We start from the raw sequence: 18,375 nt of genomic DNA on the forward strand, positions 1-18,375 counted from the left end.
TGTCAGTTTCCTTATAACAAAAGCATTTAGGGGCCAGACCAATATGTATGGATTTTATTATGCCTCTGGGGGGTGGGGGGTGTCAAACAGCTCCTGAGATTTACAGCTACCTACTGCAATCGATCGTTAATGCAAGGAGGTGGCATATAAATTTATCAACAGATTTACTGTCCTATACAGGAGGATACTCTTCAAAATGAGATTGACGGCCTCGTTAGCACATGCAATCATCGAGCCGCCTTTTGAATAAGCTATTATTAGAGCGCATCGTTTTTGAGAAGCACCAGTAGAGTTGTCACAACATTGTCTAGTGCACAAATAAGTCTAGACAGGGAACTGTGTACTCTGAGCATTTTCCTGACAGCTTTAGGTATCACTGTAAGTATCTAGCCCTTAAGGCTCTTGCTCGGGAGCACAGGGGGCAATGCCAGGGAAGACAGAAGACCCAAGGGAAGGGACTTCTGTGCCCGACATAGTTCTTTGTACCCTGACCATCACACTGACAGAAACAGAAGAAATTATGCAAAAAAGGCAAATAAATACACATGTGCTTAATTTTCATACTTTACATACTTGGCTAGGATGCAAAGAGCTATGCCAGACGCATGTCAGAGGAGACAATTCTTAACTCCCCCCCCCCACCCGGCATGCTATAACTGACATTTAAACACATCTCTGTTTAAAGCACCAGTTGCTATATGGTACTGGGGAGGGGGAGGAGTTTCCACTTGGGAAACGCAAGCCCAACCCTTAGCTGCCTTGAATTCCCTGAGCTGGCTGCACAATTGTTTAGATCCTGGCCACACATTCTCCCCAGATTCTCCCCAAACACAATTTGGGATAAAGAACTGTGATTATCAATGTCCGCCAAATATGTGCCGCCCCCAACGAGAGATGTCTACAATCAGAGGATCACTTCAAGTAGAGTCTCAGAGCTGATTAGGGTTCCCAACTGCCTGTCAATCAACCGGGCTGCCCGCTGACCAGCTGATGGCCAGTGGGCAGAAACAAAAAGGGGGGAGCAATTCCCCCCCCCCCCCCGCGCGCACACACTCCCAGGAACAATCATGCCTACCTTTCCAAACTGCATGCCAGGTTGGTTCCAATCTGGCTTGGAGCTTGGAGAAGGAGGCGAGAGCCTTCCTCCTAGCCCTGCTGTGCGCGCACTCTGACTCCGCAGAGTGTGCATATAGTGGGGCCAGGAAACCGGAAGTGGCATTGGGAGCACACAGCAATCCCTCCCCCCAGCCCCGCCCGTAAGAAGCTCCCACCCAAGGTAAGTGGGGACCTGGCAACCCTAGAGCTGATCCATGTATTAATCGGGGGTAAGGTAAAGTCACTGGGTTGGATTCAAAGGAAGAGTTCTGTGTGAGCCACAGTCCTTGTGCAAGCAGAAGCGCTAAAATTATGCTTTGCTGTCTGCTTGTACTACATGAAAGCAGTATAGCCACTACTCCCTATTTGTGCAGATAAAGGTATACATTCTGCCTTATCTCATGAGGGGCCTTCAGAAAGCCATGAGTTCTAAACAGCTGCAAATTGCAGTTGACAGCAGGTAACTAACAGGCTGGTGGGGGGTAGGGTTGCCAGGTCCCTTTTCGCCACCGGTGGGAGGGACTTCAATGCCATAGGGTCCAATTGCCAAAGTGGCCATTTTCTCCAGGTGAACTGATCTCTATTGGTTGGAGATCAGTTGTAATAGCAGATCTCCAGCTAGTACCTGGAGGTTGGCAACCCTGGGGGGGAGAGAATAATCCCTTCCTCCCATCTCTTTCCCCCCAGCCAGGTTTCTAGATCCATGTCTTCTTATCACAATTTCACATGGTCTTATTATTTTTTTCCACATGCACCCATTGGGGCTACTTTTTCAAGGGAGAGAACAGCATGGAAAAGAGGGAAGAGGGAAAGGGCCTCTTCACCCCTTTCCTCCCTTTCTGTTTTTCTGCTGAAAAATATCGCCCCTGAGCTGCTTTTTCCTAAGGTTGCCAATCTCCAGATGGTGCCTGGAGATCTCCTGGGATTACAACTGATCTCCAGGCAACAGAGATCAGTTAACCTGGAGAAAATAGCCACTTTGGAAAGTGAACTCTACGGCATTGGAGTCCCTCCCCTCCCCAAACCCGCCCGCCTCAGGCTCCATCCCAAAATCTCCAGGTATTTCCCAACCCGGAGTGGGCAACCCTACTTCTATCCATGCTAAAGGAGGAAAGTCTTTGGAAAATGCACACCAAAGAAATCATAACATGAAATCTATTCCTGTGTTATGGAGAAAAGAAGCTGGGGGAAAGGATTAAGCAAATGATGCTTCTCTACTATGACTCACCTCATCCTTTCTCCCCCCACCCCCAGTCCCATGTTACTCTGTTATTTGATGGTGATGCAGATTTCTTGGGCCAGATTAAAGCTGGAATAGTCAGAAAAGAATGAGGTGGTGATTAACCAGCGCAGCAATGCAATTTCATGGGGAAACCCACAGTTTTATATCTCTTTCTCCTGAATGCAGGGAAAAGCAGAGCACAAACAGAAGAAATCTCACCCTGATCTAGACCTAAGGATCCCTCCCTGGCATTTCCTAAATCTATGGATTACCCTTCTCCAGCAATTCTCAGTGCAATCCGCAGAAGTGGGGGAAAAAGAAAAAACCTGAAAAACAGCCATATTTTTGCCATATTTAAATGTAAAAGGTAAACGCACGCTACTGTGAAAAGCAACAGATTTAATAAATGGCTCCATGATTATTATGCAGCAACAGAAAGTGGGGGGAATCAATAATACAAATTTCAAAAATGCAGCCAGTTCCCAGGGAAATAAATTAAATGTCAATTCAAAAGCAATTCCCAAAGAGTTTATAATGGCAACAGAGAGAGCTTTGGGGGGGAAAACATTAACAGCAGTAACTCATTTAGGATGAACACACTTTTGACACGGCAGGTGGCGTGCAGCCTGACGGATTCAGGAGCAGAACCAGAACACACCAACTCCCACGTTTACATGAGTCCAGTGATGATTTGCTTGTGCGAAGGAGCTTGCTAGGTTAATCTCTGCACACTGAATTTGCCCATCACCCAGTGTCACAGTTCTTACTTTCAGCCACTAGTCATCAACCACTGGAGGAAGGGAACAGTTTGCAACCAATTCTGGACAGACATGAAGGAAGCACTTCTGTACACAATATAGGGTTGCCAACTGCCCGGCTGTGGCGGGCAATTGCCCACCAATCAACCGGGCTGCCTGCTGACCAGCTGATGGCTGGCAGGAGGAAGCAGAAAGGGGGGAACAATCCCCTGCGCCCTCCCAGGAACGCTCCAGCCTCCTGTTCCACGCTGCAAGCCCGATTGGGCTTGTAGCGTGCAAAGGGACCCTAGAGTGTTCCTCCCAGCCCTGCTGTGCGTGTGCTCCAAGCGCACGCACAGCAAGGCTTTGAAGGCTCCAGGCTCCCTTTGCACTCTACAAGCCCAATCGGCATGCAAAGGGAGCCTGGAGCATTCCTCCCAGATCTGCTGGGAGGGCTGGGAAACCGGAAGTGGAGTTGGGAGCACGCAGGACTCCCTCCACCCTGCCCCGCCCAACGGAACCTCCCACCCAAGGTAAGTGGGGACCTGGCAACCCTACCAATACATCATTAACTTATGGAATGAGTTGCCACTGGATGACCTTTAGCTTTGATGGGTTCAAAACAGGATTAGCCAAATTCCTGGAGGATGGATTCACCAAGGGCTGCTAGCCATGATAGCTAAATGGAACGTCTGTGATCACAGCCAGATAGGATTGCCAACGTCCAGGTGGTGGCTGGAGATCTCCTGCTATTACAACTGATATCCAGCCGATACAGATCAGTTCACCTGGAGAAAATGGCCGCTTTGGCAGTTGGTCTCTATGGCATTGAAGTCCCTCCCCTCTCCAAACTCCACCCTCCTCAGGCTTCGCCTCAAAAACCTTTCGCCGGTGGCAAAGAGGGACCTGGCAACTCTACTTGCTGATGATGCTGTAGCAAGGGCATATTTTTCCACCCCCATGTAGACTCAGCCTCACTAGTTTCTCTTCAGTCAACAAACTGTGTTTTTACAACAAGCTGTGTTCCTTTTCCTTCACTGTCCGCACCATCCTGAGTTGCTTTTGCTTATTTCAAGAGAAATTCAGGTGACTGGAGCTTTTGCAGGTTTGTTGGAGCTTGAAGGCAGTACGTGTAGATTATCTGGGGGCACAAATCTACTTTCTGCTGCCCACCCAGAAGTCCCTGTTACCTGTAGGTACCCATGCCTGCCTTTCCCTCCTCCTGTGTTTCTACCTCACACTTCAACACATGGCAAACCCACGCGACACAAGAGTGAGAATGATAATAACTACGAAAGCTGTCATTTGGCACTTACCTATAACATACTCAATCCAGAATTGGTCCTCTTGTGGGTTGTATGGACGGTTGAATTGAATCTGGATATGGTAAGGCTGGCCCCTGCGTACAATCAGTTTGAAGTTGTAGTATTTGTCTGTGTGGTGTTCCCGTTTATTAATTTCATATTCCCGGCTGAATATATTGACTTCCTGGACTTCCAGAAAATCTACAAAGAGATGGAAACAGTTTATTTTTAGTAATCTTCTCACAATTAAAGACTTTGTTTTAATTTATCGCTAACTCACTCTAAAGTCTTTCAGGTTCCACTGACAGATGAGTAAAAGACAGGGAAGGGGAAAGGCTTCTTGCTCTTTTTAAAAGCAAAAGAGTGCACATCTCTACTCCTGGGGAAAAAATTGTCCAAAAAAAGCACAAATCCCTCTGCATTGCTTCCCAGGATGTCTCTGCCTAATGCAAAGATGGTAATTTCCTCTCTAGAAAACCACTCTGGATGACAGTTCCTTGTAATGTATAAAGACCCAGAAATTATGATGATGAAGAAGAAGAGTTGGTTTTTTATACTGACTTTCTCTACCACTTTCGTGAAAATCAAAGCGGCTTACAATCACCTTCCCCCCCCCCACAACAGACACCCTGTGAGATAGGTGTGGCTGAGAGAGTGTGACTAGCCCAAGGTCACCCAGCTGGCTTTATGTGTAGGAGTGGGAAAATAAATCCAGTTCTCCAGATTAGCCTCCGCAGCTCATGTGGAGGAGTGGGGAATCAAACCCGGGAGCCTAACGCACTCAGTATATACTACGTTTAAAAAAAAGGGTTATCCAGGTTAGATCGCACCTCAGACCTCCCATTTCAGCTTGGAAATGCTTTGGAAGCGCCAGACATCTGTTTTTCCCCAAAACGCCTATACCACAATGTATTTCCTTATGTCGTTTCAAAACCGGCAATCCAAGGGGTGCGATCAGTTACATTCGCTATTCAGTTCTCCTCCCCTCTTTTTGCAACACCCAATGAAAAGCCTTTCTCCTCTCATCCCACCTTCCCCCTCCCCTCCCTTTTGCATCCACCAATCATTATTGTTACTTAATCCCGCCCGCCCCCAAGTGCTTGTGGTCTTACAAAGGAACACGGGAACGTTGGAACATTAGGTCAACCATTTTTATTTGTGCAGGGTCCCAATCAAACATTTCCCTCATATGGAATGTCCTTGAAGTGGATTTTGTACACGGTTCGTGGGCTTGAGGGGGAAGGAATGCAGAGGAGGGCGAAGGCTAGAAAAGTAGCGAAATTGCTGTGAGCGGCAGATGGGGGAGGGGGAAGCAGCAGGAGGAGGAACGGAGAGAGACTGAGGGATAGAGAGAGCGCCCACACACACACACACAAGTCAGGGCTCTCCTGCCCTGACTTAGTTTCTCCCCGCCTGTTCCTCCCTTTCTCCCGCTGCTGGAGTTGAGCGTGCCTCCCTGCTCTCAAAAGAACTTTTTTAATGTGCTCGTCCCAACAAAAAAATGCAAGATCGTTGGACCAACGCCTGAAAAGACGGTAGCTCTGTGATTAGCACTGTGCAAGGAACGGCTCATTTTGTTTTTTTTTGGGGGGGGGGGGAATGCCTGCATAGGTTGTGATTAGGGTTTCCCTGCCGTGAAAATGAGGCAATTCTTAATGGCGAACAGCGCTCTTTCAGATCAATGATATTGCGCATGCGTGGGAAAAAAGGGGAGGGGAGGCGGGGAAGCATCAGCAAAGTAGACATGACGCAGTGCTCCCCCACGCTTCTCCTTGCGATATGACAATATGATGATAAACCGTCTTGAGAGCAGTCTTAACACACACACCGAGAACGATGATAATATGCTGTCAGTTGATGGCGCGATAAGCCTCCCGGTTCTCCAGATCAGAGTCCACCGCTCCAAACCACCATACCACGCTGGCTCTCTGAGGGCTTGCAGAGGATTATGGGAAAACACAGCAAATGGGGCCACTCACACATCTCTCTCAGCCTCCTCCTCAAAAGTTTGTTGTTTTGAGGGTAAAATAGAGGAAGTGAGAAATGAAGTTGTAAGCTGCTTTGGGTCTTCACTAGGGAGAAAAGCAGGATATAAAGATACAAATAAATTAAATTAAATCAGCCTGCCCTCCCACATGTAAAAAGGTAGATGTATGCCACTATCCCTTTTCTGTTTTTAACAACAATGCAGCATGAAAGCTAAAAGAAGCAGAACCTATGTCCAAGGACAGCTAATTTCACTGTGTCGAGTATTTCCTCAAGGATGCCCACATGTATATACTTGATAGTTAGCCAGGGGAGAGAAGAAAATATGTTGAAATGATGAAGCTAGCACAGGTTTCATGTGCATTCACAGGGTTTAGCACACACACACCCTCAAAGAATTTCTGTTTAAAGTAAGCTCTCAAATCCCAACCACCCTCAAGAAGGTGCAAGTTTGGGAAAGAACGGGGCGAGGGGGACACACCCATCTTCACACTTCCGTGAAGCTGCTCTGCAAGAGAGAATCTTAGGCTGTAAACCTAAGGACACTTTTCTGTAAGCCTGGTGAAACTTACTCAGGCAGGGAGACTGAGAGCTGTACCTTAAAATGTCATCCCATGTGTTGTGTGGTTTATTGCCTCATTTTCCTGATCCTAATGCCATTGGGAAAGGGATATACATACAACCAAATACATAAATACAACTGTCTGAGATTTGGGAGTGAGGCTTCATTGGATGAGTAGTGCAATCCCAGAACATTTCATCCCAAAGCAGGGAAAGGCGTTTCAGGGTGTGTTCCTCACTGAAACTATTTTTATAGTCTGCTTTTAGCCTGAAATCTGTTTAATTCATTTTAAGCCACTAACTGTTTTATGTTCTTATGCTCTGGCTGGGTTTTAACTTACAACTTTTAATGTTTTTGCTTAGTAAGCCACCTCAAAGCTGGATCCCAAGAGAGGTGGCATAGAAATATTCTAAATAAATAAATAATAAACCAGCAAATGGCGACAACTAGCAAACAGGTACCCTTGAGCACACGAAGGGCGTTCCAGCAGAGTAGCTAGACTTCCTCATCTCCCCTTACCACTGCAGCCCACAATGCCCCCTAAAATGCTACTGAAGGGGGCCAAAGGACCCCCCTGGGAAAGCACAGAGAGTCAGAGGTCTTTAGCAAGGGGAGGGCGTTGATTAAAACCATAACCCTCTTTCATCAGCACAATTTTCCTGCTACATCCAACCCAATACATCATTAAAGAATCTGAACCAAATGAGCTCAAGGCAGATCAAAAGTGTCTGTGTGCACATCCTTATTATATGCTGGGGACAGAGGCCACTTTGCTAGCTACCCTCTCCTCTCCAGATTAACATTCAGAAACAGAACTCAATGGACTGTTTGTCACCATCTTCCAAATCCCTCTCCCAAAGGACATTACATCAATGCCTGCGGTTTGGAAGAATGTCTCTTGCTTTCCTCTTTAGAGCCATCTCTAAGGGTGCTTAGAGCATGATGGATGTTGGCAGCTTTTGGGTGTCTGTTTTTAATTCCATAACAAACGTGGCATTGGGGTGCAGAAGAAATCAACAACACATTCGCTGTTTTGTTTTGCTTTGTTATCTTGGCTCTTGACCTATTGCTCACTGAAGTGGTCTTTGGTTTAGCGGGCGTTAGGATCAGGCTTTTAATTGAGAATTAGCCATTCTTAAAAGCATAAAAGGTTGACTTTTGAAAAGAAGAGAATTGGGTTTTATCAACTTTAATTTAGACAAGGATTCTATACATCCATTGAAGTCATAAGATCGGTAACGCAAAATCTGGTAGCTGACATGAAATCCTTTGTTCCTTAACACAGACACACACAAACACCCAGCAAACTTTCATGATGGTGGGGTGGAATGAAGGGTACATTAGCAGGTTTTGAAAAACCCTTGGAATCTGGATTAGGCAACGATTGTGAGTGGTAGGAACTTCTCCATTCTAGGCTAGTTATTCAGTTTTGCATAGGGTCCAGTCATTTGCTTTGACCTGCTTTGCTTTGTACCCATGTTGGCCCCTTTAGCACAAGTCCCAGTCACACTACAAAATAAAAAGTGTAATTACTTTAAAAGCTGAAACTTTTTGTGCCCGTAACTAATAGTACACATGATCTCTAAGTGAATGTATGCATATTTGTTGAATATAGATAACATTTGCTCTAATTACAGTGTTTTGACTTTTCAGAACTTGGGAACTGTCATTGCGGAATTCCTGACCCCTTGTTATTGTACTCTGTCCACATTCTTTTCCCCAGTGCTTCTGGATTATGTTCAGTGACACTCTCTTTTATAGTTCTTGCTCCTGTCTAAAAACCAAGTGATACAAATTTATCATTTCTAACACCTCGGGTTTGATCCTCAGCACCTTCAATTGAGAAATCTCAAGTAGAAAAATCAGGAAAGCGGCTCTTTATCCAATACGACTAATGCCAGCGGCAGTCCTTTACCTGCACCGCACTTAACTTGCTAGGGGCAGCTTTCCACAAAAAAACAAGTATAATTTAAATACATTAGTGGATGGAACTACTAAAGCAAAGGGGGGGGGACTAGTAAATATACCAGCAGATCAGGCAATTATACTGTAACAGTGCTTATTAGATGCAGCCCTTCTCAGTGCAAGTCATTTGAATTTCCCATCTCTATGCAAACACCTGACTTCTGATCTTGAGGGACTTAAAGGAGGCCTCATGAATGATGCAGACACTTTGAAGAGGCATAATGCATACTGGAGGCAATCCCACTGCCTCCAAATTAAATTTTAATTCAGCAGCTGAGCGCCCTTATTGTAATGTCAAACAAAAGAGCACTGTGGTCACCCTCAGAAAATATACTGGCCTGTATGCCACTGGCCATTACAGAAACACTTTAATAAGGCTTGTCCTTGGATGGACTGAAGGAAAATCATGCTAGCCCCTCTCGGAGGGTTAATCATACAGTATCATCGTAATAACGCCAGGCTGCAAGCTGGGTCCAGCTCCATAACCCGTATTCCTGGTTAGCTATTTCCACGCAACTGTGACATGATTTGAACTTTGTTCTGCTGCCTGGACCAGTGATATGAACCCGATCTTCTGAGAGAGGCCCTTTGGTTTCTTGAAGAACAATAACGTTCACTCACTCCAAGTTACCAGATTTAAACGACAGCTTTTTTCTTTATACTTAGGATGTACTCTATAGGCATAACGTCAATCATGAGGAGGCAAAAATGACCCTGGAAAAGGGTCCATCCAGAAAAATGTGAACAGGGAGGTATGGATTTTCACACCTCCCTGAATATCTGGCACCCAGTCTCTTCATGCTTGCCATCCCCTGTCAATGGTGGGCTTTTTTCTGGAGGATTTTTTTTTTAAATCAGGAGTAGGCATCCACACTATAACAATATTTCTACTATCAATTAAAAAGCAAGTCAAAATGCTAGCTGGAGGTGGGTGGAATGGTGGGTATGAGGGGAGAGTATTGAGTAAATTCCCATGCAGAGAGTCTGCTGTCATTGTGAATAGCTTTGCATTTACAACGGGCAATCTCTCTATCGCAGGGGTCCCCAACCTTTTTGAGCCTGTGGGCACATTTAGGCCCATTTGGAATTTTGATTCTGCATGGTGGGCACAGTAACAAAATGGCTGGAACAAAATGGCGGCCGTAGGAGGCGGAGCCAGCCACAAAATTATTGCCACAGTAACACAGTAACAGTTAACTTCAGTAACACAGTACAGATCTTTGTGCTGTGGTGGCAGCTGCTGCCAAAGCAACATTTAAAAAAACAAACCCTGCACAGCCAATCCAATCTCCAATAACCAATGAGAAGCCTTGCTGGGCAAAAGCCCAACCTGGCCCCACCCACTTCCTAAAAACTCTTGGCGGGCACCAGAAAAGGTGTTGTTGGGCGCTGTGGCACCCACAGTCACCACGTTGGGGGTCCCTTTTTTATCATCTCAAGAAAATCCTTTCCAGGTCAATTAGCTGACAGTGTTTCGCTAAACCCAACAACCCCAGCTTCTCCTCTCCCGTTAAAGAATCTTTTGTTCACAGGATTCATTACTTGACCAACTGCTGCCTCTCATAACACAAATTTTCACCGTGGCAACACAATCTAGCACATCTCCACTGAAGAGGTTGGAGAGTAGATAATAGGTTTGGGCTTGTAGTAGGCCAGAGGATTAGCTCCAAACTGGTAGCCAGGCTGGCCCCTCTAGAACAAAGTTCACAATCGTAATAAATTAGCATTTTTTACAAAAGCCAACAAATAATAAATTACAAAAGCCAAGAAATAATCATCAAAAGGGTCTGAGACTGTTCTGTGCTGCATTGGAGCATTGGTGAGTCCTAATAAAGATATTCTTGCACTGACCCTACAGGAAACGTAATGCTCAAAAGAGGTGGCCAGAAGGACATGGGTCTCTTCACTTCATACATTACATTATTTGGTGTAGCTGGAAAGGGCCATAAAAATAAAGAAGTACCATTTGGGCATCTCATTTCCAGGTCCTGTTTAAACAAGATTCACTTTGAAATCTGATAGGATATGTGGTCCCCAAGGTTTCTATACATTACAAATGATCCTCAAATACATCTGTCTGGTTTTCATCCAACACTCAACACCATGGTATCCAAACACTTCAATCATGGACGTCTCCCTCCACAGTGAAATAGTTTTGGACTAGTGTAAGGAGCCCAGTGGTGCAGAGTGGTAAGCTGCAGTACTGCAGTCCAAGCTCTGCTCACGACCTGAGTTCGATCCCGACGGATGTTGGCTTCAGGTAGCTGGCTCAAGGTTGACTCAGCCTTCCGATCCTTCCGATCGGTCAAATGAGGACCCAGCTTGCTGGGGGTAAAGGGGAAATGGCTGGGGAAGGCAATGGCAAACCACCCCGTAAACATAGTCTGCCTAGGAAACGTCAGGATGTGACGTCACCCCCATGGGTCAGTAATGACCCGGTGCTTGAACAGGGGACCTTTACCTTTAGTGTAAGGTGCAGCTCTGCAGGTGTTTTCCAATAAAGAATTGCTTAAGAACTAATTAGCCAAGTGACCCCACAGCTCAAAAGCAGGTAATGGTGAGCAAGCTAGATCCATTATGTGCCAGTGGGAAACCCTGGAGATACAGAGATCTATTGCATTTATGGCTTTTGCTATAAGTCAACTCTCCCATACCATAGGCCTTCAAACTTTGCCATCCATGCAGGTGTATCAGTGTGAACACACAAGGGAAAGGATCACGGCCACAATTAATCCATTATGTATAACATCAGATAACATCCACCCTTATTATGAGGTCCAGAATTCTGAGGTATTAAACAAGGAAAACGTTCTGTGAAACAAATTTGGTGGAGGAAACTGGGTTTGTGTGTGTGTGTGTTTATTTGTGTACACATGTAGGCTTGCATTTAGCAAGCACAGATCTATATTTCATGCCAGTATGAAAAGCGCCTCCTTTAAAATTACATGACACAACCTTCTGCCTAGTGGATGGCTATGGGGCTGGCACGCTGGCTTCTGTTATGACATCCAACTTGATGCCCTAGGCTTTGACGGCTGGTGGCAGCCAGATGAGGCAGGGCAGGCACACGTCGTATCATGAGGTCAGCAATTCATTACAGAGAGGGGAAACTTTATATGAGAACAAAATCTGGACAGTGGCTCTGTGTTTTTGGTCTAATTTAAGGACAGGAATCAGACGGAATTCCCCAGTACTCTAGTAGTTCAGGCAAACCATTTTATCCATTCTCACTATTAACTAATGACTCACAGCAAGTTATCTAAAACTACGGTACATAGTTTGTGACCCTTGAAGTCCCCCTGACCATCTGACCTTGAAAGTGTAAACTCGTTCTTTGGATGAAATAACCCGGAGGGTCATGTAGCAAGTCAGGAATGCATTCCTCCCAGGATCCCAAGCAGCCAGGCTCTCTGTGATATTCCCCATCTCCATGGCAGCCGATTCTCCACAATCACACCCCCACTGATGCTTCACGCCAGGACCATCTGCTCACCTCACTCCCTTGTACACATGCCAGCCGCCAATTTACAACAGCCCTGACAAGATCGTTGTTAATTTATGTGAGGAAATCCCTAGGGGTTTTCTATCAGGATGATAGTGAGGCTTGGAGTAATTCCCTCCTGCATCCTCTGTACCAACTTTGGCAAAATGCCAACAACAAATGCAAAACCCTGAAGTGGCTGAGATTACCTGAACAGACGTTCATGGAACTGAAGAAGGAAGGGAAATTATAAGCAGAGGTCAATATTTCAGCCCCTGAGGCAAAATTGGGAATGATTTTAGGTGAGAGGCTTCCTTTGTTTTGTTTGTAGAAAATTTGTGCTTTCCATTTCCAACCCCTTTGAAAATAGCAAAAGGAATGAATTGTTCTGTTTCACAAACAAGCCTGTGTAATACCATTATTAGGATCAACTAAAGTGACGCAAAGAAGTGTGCAAGCTTCTGAGTTCAATAGAACTCTTTGCGAAGCTGGATTTCACAAATAAAAACAAATAAAAGAGGGGGTATGTATACCTCTTGAAAGGCTTTAATAGGGGAGTGGACATGTTCATGGAGGAGAGGGGTATTCATGGCTATTAGTAAAAATGGATACTAGTGGATGCATACCTATTCTCTCCAGGATCAGAGGAGCAGGCCTATTATCTTGGGTGCTGTGGAACATAGGCGGGACAATGCTGCTGCAGTCGTCTTGTTTGTGGGCTTCCTAGAGGCACCTGGTTGGCCACTGTGTGAACAGACTGCTGGACTTGATGGACCTTGGTCTGATCCAGCACAGCTTTTCTTGTGTTCTTATTACCAATGCTGTAGATAAATTTAAGGTGATGCCCAACATTATAAAGTCAAATGAAACGAAACCGGGTAGTTTTGTGTTGTGGGGAAACCCTATACATTTTCAAGACTTATTCAAGACAGTAATCTTGAAAATTCACTTTAGGAGACTAGTATGAACTCCCCAACCATGAAGAACTTCTGTCGATAGAGTTTACTGGATTTGGATTTGGATCAGGATCGTCTGTGGTCACATAAACTCACTGCCTGACTCTGGGCAGGTCACCTTTAGGCTCAGCTTTTCAACCTATACGGTGCTCATAATTGTGGCTTACCTTACAGGCTGTTGGAAGAACAAATTAAATAAGGGCTCCTGATTCTTAATGACAGAGTAACCAATAAATCTAAACAAATAAAGCAACGATGGGGCCTCATGGACATCTATAGAATTCCATACAGTGGGTAAAGGATATTATGGAACGCAAGAAGCAGGGAAAAGGAAATTCCTCACCAGTGTATCCTTTCTTCCTCTGGGTCCTTCGCCACTACCAGTTTAGGACTGCCAACTCCAGCTTGGGAAATTCCTGGCGATTTGGAGGCAGTGTCTGGGCAGGGCTGAATTTGGGGAATGAGCTCAGCGGGGATGTGACATCACTTTAGGCCTGCCATTTATCCTAGATCCTTTGGTATACCATAGAATCTGCCCTTCAAACTTCCATTTCATCCATGGGAACTGATCTCAATAGTCTGGTGATCAGTCATAATTCCAGGAGAACGCCAGGCCACAACATGAGGTTAGGACCCTGCTTCACTGTCATCTCCTCCTCCCAGAGCTGGGAGCAGGGCAGGAAGGCCATGTGGTCTGGGACTCCAGCTCACAGGAGGCCAAAAAGGAATTTATGTTGAAGTTGTCCATCTCTACCAGGTAGAGTTGCCAGCCTCCAGGTACTCAGGAAAAAGGTTAACCTGTGCTGAATTAGTATAGACTAGAAGAGAAGGCAGCACGAGGCTCTGTTAAAATAAAGAATAAAAGTCAAACTGAATAAATTCGAAAATAATAGAAGGTTCATTCACCAAAAGGCAAAAAAAGCAGAAATAAATACTCTCAAATGGAAGCGTGTTACTTCACACACAATGCCTCGCAGGGCTTAAAGCAAATTGCCATACAGGACTAGTTCAAAAATAAACAAATAAACAAGCATCTAGACTCTAGGGGCTATAATTTTTCAATCATGACAAAAAGCACTAATAAAGTTCGTATTGAAACAGTAACACGCTTCCATTTGAGAGTATTTAGTTCTGTTTTTTCTGCCTTTTGGTGAATGAACCTTATATTATTTTCTACTGAATTCAGCTTTGACTTTTAGGAGACACTGTCCTTCAGTGTTACTCCTCTGAAGATGCCTGCCACAGTTGCTGGCAAAACGTCAGGAAAGAAAATTCCAAGACCACGGTTACACAGCCCGGATAACCTACAAGAACCAATTGACTTTTAGTCTTTATTTTAACGGAGCCTCGTGCTGCCTTCTCTTCTAGCCTCCAGGTACTAGCTGGAGATCTCCTGCTATTACAACTGATCTCCAGCCTATAGAGATCAGTTCACCTGGAGAAAATGGCCGCTTTGGCAATTGGACTCTATGGCATTGAAGTCCCTCCCCTCCCAAACCCCACCCTCCTCAGGCTCCGCCCCCAAAAGCTCCCGCTGGTAGTGAAGAGGGACCTGGCAACCTTACTAGACATGCTTTTGACACTTCTCCCTGACAAGCCTTATTTTTATCTGAAAAGATTGCATCATCAAATGATCAGATAGAGAGAGGCTTCCTCTGACCTTTGACATCTTTTTGTAGCAGTTGTCAGAACGAGAACTAGAGCAACTGGTAGGCAATGCAATCACCTTGACCTAGATAGCCCCCGGCTAGCCTGATCTCATCAGATCTCAGAAGCATAGCCCCGGCCTTAGGGTTGCCATCCTCCAGGTACTAGCTGGAGATCTCCTGCTATTACAACTGATCTCCAGCCGACAAAGATCAGTTCCCCTGGAGAAAATGGCTGCTTTGGCAATTGGACTCTATGGCATGGAAGTCCCTCCCCTCCCCAAACCACGCCCTCCTCAGGCTCCACCCCGAAAACCTCCTGCTGGTGGAGAAGAGGGACTTGGTAACCCTACTACAAGGCATTGCCAAACTGATGCTTGCTGGTACCAGCTTCCTCTCCCTCCCTCCTCCTGGCCTTCCCAAAATCTGAAATACTCCCAAAATTCCAGGAGATACATTTCTGTCATTCCTGGAATTTCAAGAGATTTTGGGGTCATTTCCAATATCCCCGAACCAAACTGATATAGCAATTTCTTTCAGCTATGGAATATCCAAATGCAAACCCCTAGCCTGTGGTGAAGCTCCCATTTTGGAAGAACCCACTACCACTATCTTTTAACTGGAGATTAAACCCAGACAGGGAAATGTGAATGATCACACACACCCTATTTAGCAACTCAATAGCTCATTCTGGGAAGAGGCACCACTCCTACTCCCCACCATTATCAGCCATTAATAGGTAGCAGCTAAAGTGGGTCTGAGAACAAGTACAAACAACAGGGGGGTGCCTATTGAGCTCCCCCTGCACAGAGAGGCTCTCCCAGTTTTCTCTCTGGATGCCCAGCCTTCAAAAGCGTCTTGTTGGAGATGGGGGGAGGGGACGGGAAAGGGGTGTGAAATCGCTGTCATGTGCACAAAAGACTCTCATCCTTTAGTACCTGACCCTGGATTTTGGGTTTCTGCAGAATTTCTGTGTTAGGTGTGATCTCAGATCATGTCTTGCTGAAACTCCTCATTTCTTCATTTCGGAACTGCTGTATATTTTGTGCAATGCTAGTAATGCATTTTACACACAGACACACACACAGACACACACTATTAGCATCTGTTTTACCCAGAAGTCATCATTTTCTATTTATGTTGTTTTAACTGGCAAAACTGTGACTGCTATAAATGGACACTCCATACATTTAATGGGAAGTGAACTCTCTTTGAAACCAAAATTTGTTTACCAACCCTAGCCTAGATGCAGGTCTTGGGAACTCTTAAATTGTCTTGACAGTTCATACCTTGCAGATTAACTCCTCTTGGCATCAAACCAGTCAACTCCATTGTAGGAATCTCATCTTCTTCTGCGTTGGACACATTGGGTGGGATGGCTCGTCGCCCACTCAGGCCAGCAGGAACTGGTTTTTTCTTCTCTTTCTCAGTAGTTGTTGGTTCAGTCATAGTGGATCTCTCACTATTATTCTCTTCAAAGGCAAAAAGTGGGGAATGAAAGGAAAGGAAATAATGAGTGAGTCAGAGTTCTTATCTTAACAGTGCCATCCTAAGCAGAGTTACACCAATGTAAGCTCAATGACTTCAATGGACTTCGACGGGTGTCCCTGTTTAGGAAGGCACTGCAAGTGAGCTACGTTGGCAAGATAGAATTTTAGTCTTGACAATATAGAAAAACTGAGTCAAAATTTCAGTGACAGAATTACAACTACATACCCTTCAGATTGCAAATGCCGGGGGGGGGGAGTTTCCAACAACATTTCTTTTTAATGGAAAATTTAGGAGTTCAAACCTTTTAGAAAATTCCCTGCAATGGGATTTAAAAGAAAAAGGAAGTGCAGTGCAACCCTATGCATATTTACTCAGAAATAAGTCCCATTGCATCAAAATTGGTGTCGCAAGCAATGATAGGATTGCAACCAAATTTGCAAACATATCACACAGTTTTCCACAGAGAAATACAACCCACCCCCACACTGGACAAACAAAATTACAAGAAAAACATAATTCTGCTCTTATTACTCAGTCATAAAAAGACACACACACCCCTCCCACCCATTACTGGATCAAGGGGGAGTAGAGTTCAGGAAGGGTGGCTTCTTGGAAATTCCTCTGAAAACTGCTTGCAGCCTGCTCACAAACTGCCTCTTGTAAGACAGCAAAGCTCCTTCCCAAGACCAGCCTTACAAAACGTGACAGTTCCCCTCACAACATTAGGCAGTCTGGCAGCCAACAGTGAGATACCTTCTGTGCAGATGTAGCTTCTCTGGTTTCTCCTCAGTTTCACACCCACAGCAAAGTCTGGATAAAGATAGGCTTGAGCAGTTGCTATATATGGCCTCTGTCACCAACACCCTCTTCCTCCACCTCCGCCCCTTCCACGCCCGTACCAGGACAGTTACCCTCAAACACTAGAAAACAGCTGTGGAGTTCTGCTCTGCTCTTCCTCTCTCCTCCCTACTCTCCCCACAGAGAGAATCTTCAGAGCTGGGAGATACTTTTGCTTCTCTTCTGAAAGGAAATTATTACCAAGCTACAAAAGTGTGCCAGGGAAGTTAATGGCATGGCCTTGCTAAATAAAAGGACAATTGTCATAGGCTACCTGAGCCATTACAACACTTTGTATATCCCTGATGTCTGAGGAGGAGGAGGAGAAGAAGAAGAAGAAGAAGAGTTGGTTTTTAGATGCTGACTGTCTCTGCCACTTAAGGAAGAATCAAAACCGGCTTACAATCACCTTCCCTTCCCCTCCCCACAACAGACACCCTGTGAAGTAGGTGGGGCTGAGAGAGCTCTAAGAGGGTTGTGATTAGTCCAAGGTCACCCAGCTGGCTTCTTGTGTATAGAGTTGCCAACATCCAGGTACCAGCTGGAGATCTCCTGCTATTACAACTGATCTCCAGCCTAGAGAGATCATGGCCTCTGGAGAAAATGGCCGCTTTGTCAATTGGACTCTATGGCATTGACATCCCTCCCCTCCCCAAACCCCGCCCTCCTCAGGCTCTGCCCCAAAATCCTCCCACCGGTTGGGAACAGGGACCTGGCAACCCTTCTTGTGGAGGAGTTGGGAAACCAACACGTTTCACCAGATTAACGTCTGCTGCTCATGTGGAGGAGTAGGGAATCAAACCAAGTTCTCCAGATTAGAGCCCACCGCTCCAAACCACCGCTCTTAACCACTACACCACGCTGGTGTAACAGGACAAAGGCATATTGATAGGCGTGCCAACTTCAGCCTGGGAAATTCCTGGAGATTTGGGGGTGGTGTGTGTTGGGGGAGGGAGAATTTGAGGAGGGGCTTTGCCTAGCATCTGTGGTGTACCATAGAGTTTGCCCTCTGATTCAGGGGAACTGATCTCTGTAGTCTGGAGATCAGCTGTAATTCCAGGAGAACACCAGGCCCCACCTAGAGGTTGGCAAC

At 45.6% G+C, this 18,375-nt stretch overlaps 1 protein-coding gene across 1 annotated transcript in view; it reads right to left on the reverse strand.

The window, feature by feature from the left end:
* The window catches only part of F13A1 (coagulation factor XIII A chain), an 85,165-nt gene extending 67,921 nt beyond the window's left edge, over positions 1-17,244 (reverse strand). Inside the window, exons 1-3 of the mRNA XM_056854154.1 lie at positions 17,199-17,244; positions 16,244-16,426; positions 4,371-4,559 (exon numbers count right to left, since the gene is read on the reverse strand). Coding sequence (XP_056710132.1) covers positions 4,371-4,559; positions 16,244-16,403 — 349 coding nt within the window. The 5' untranslated portion in view covers positions 16,404-16,426; positions 17,199-17,244. The remainder of the gene's footprint in view (positions 1-4,370; positions 4,560-16,243; positions 16,427-17,198) is intronic.
* Between the last annotated feature and the right edge of the window lie 1,131 nt (positions 17,245-18,375).

Source organism: Euleptes europaea, chromosome 8, assembly GCF_029931775.1.
Source record: "Euleptes europaea isolate rEulEur1 chromosome 8, rEulEur1.hap1, whole genome shotgun sequence".
Classification (NCBI taxonomy): domain Eukaryota; kingdom Metazoa; phylum Chordata; class Lepidosauria; order Squamata; family Sphaerodactylidae; genus Euleptes; species Euleptes europaea.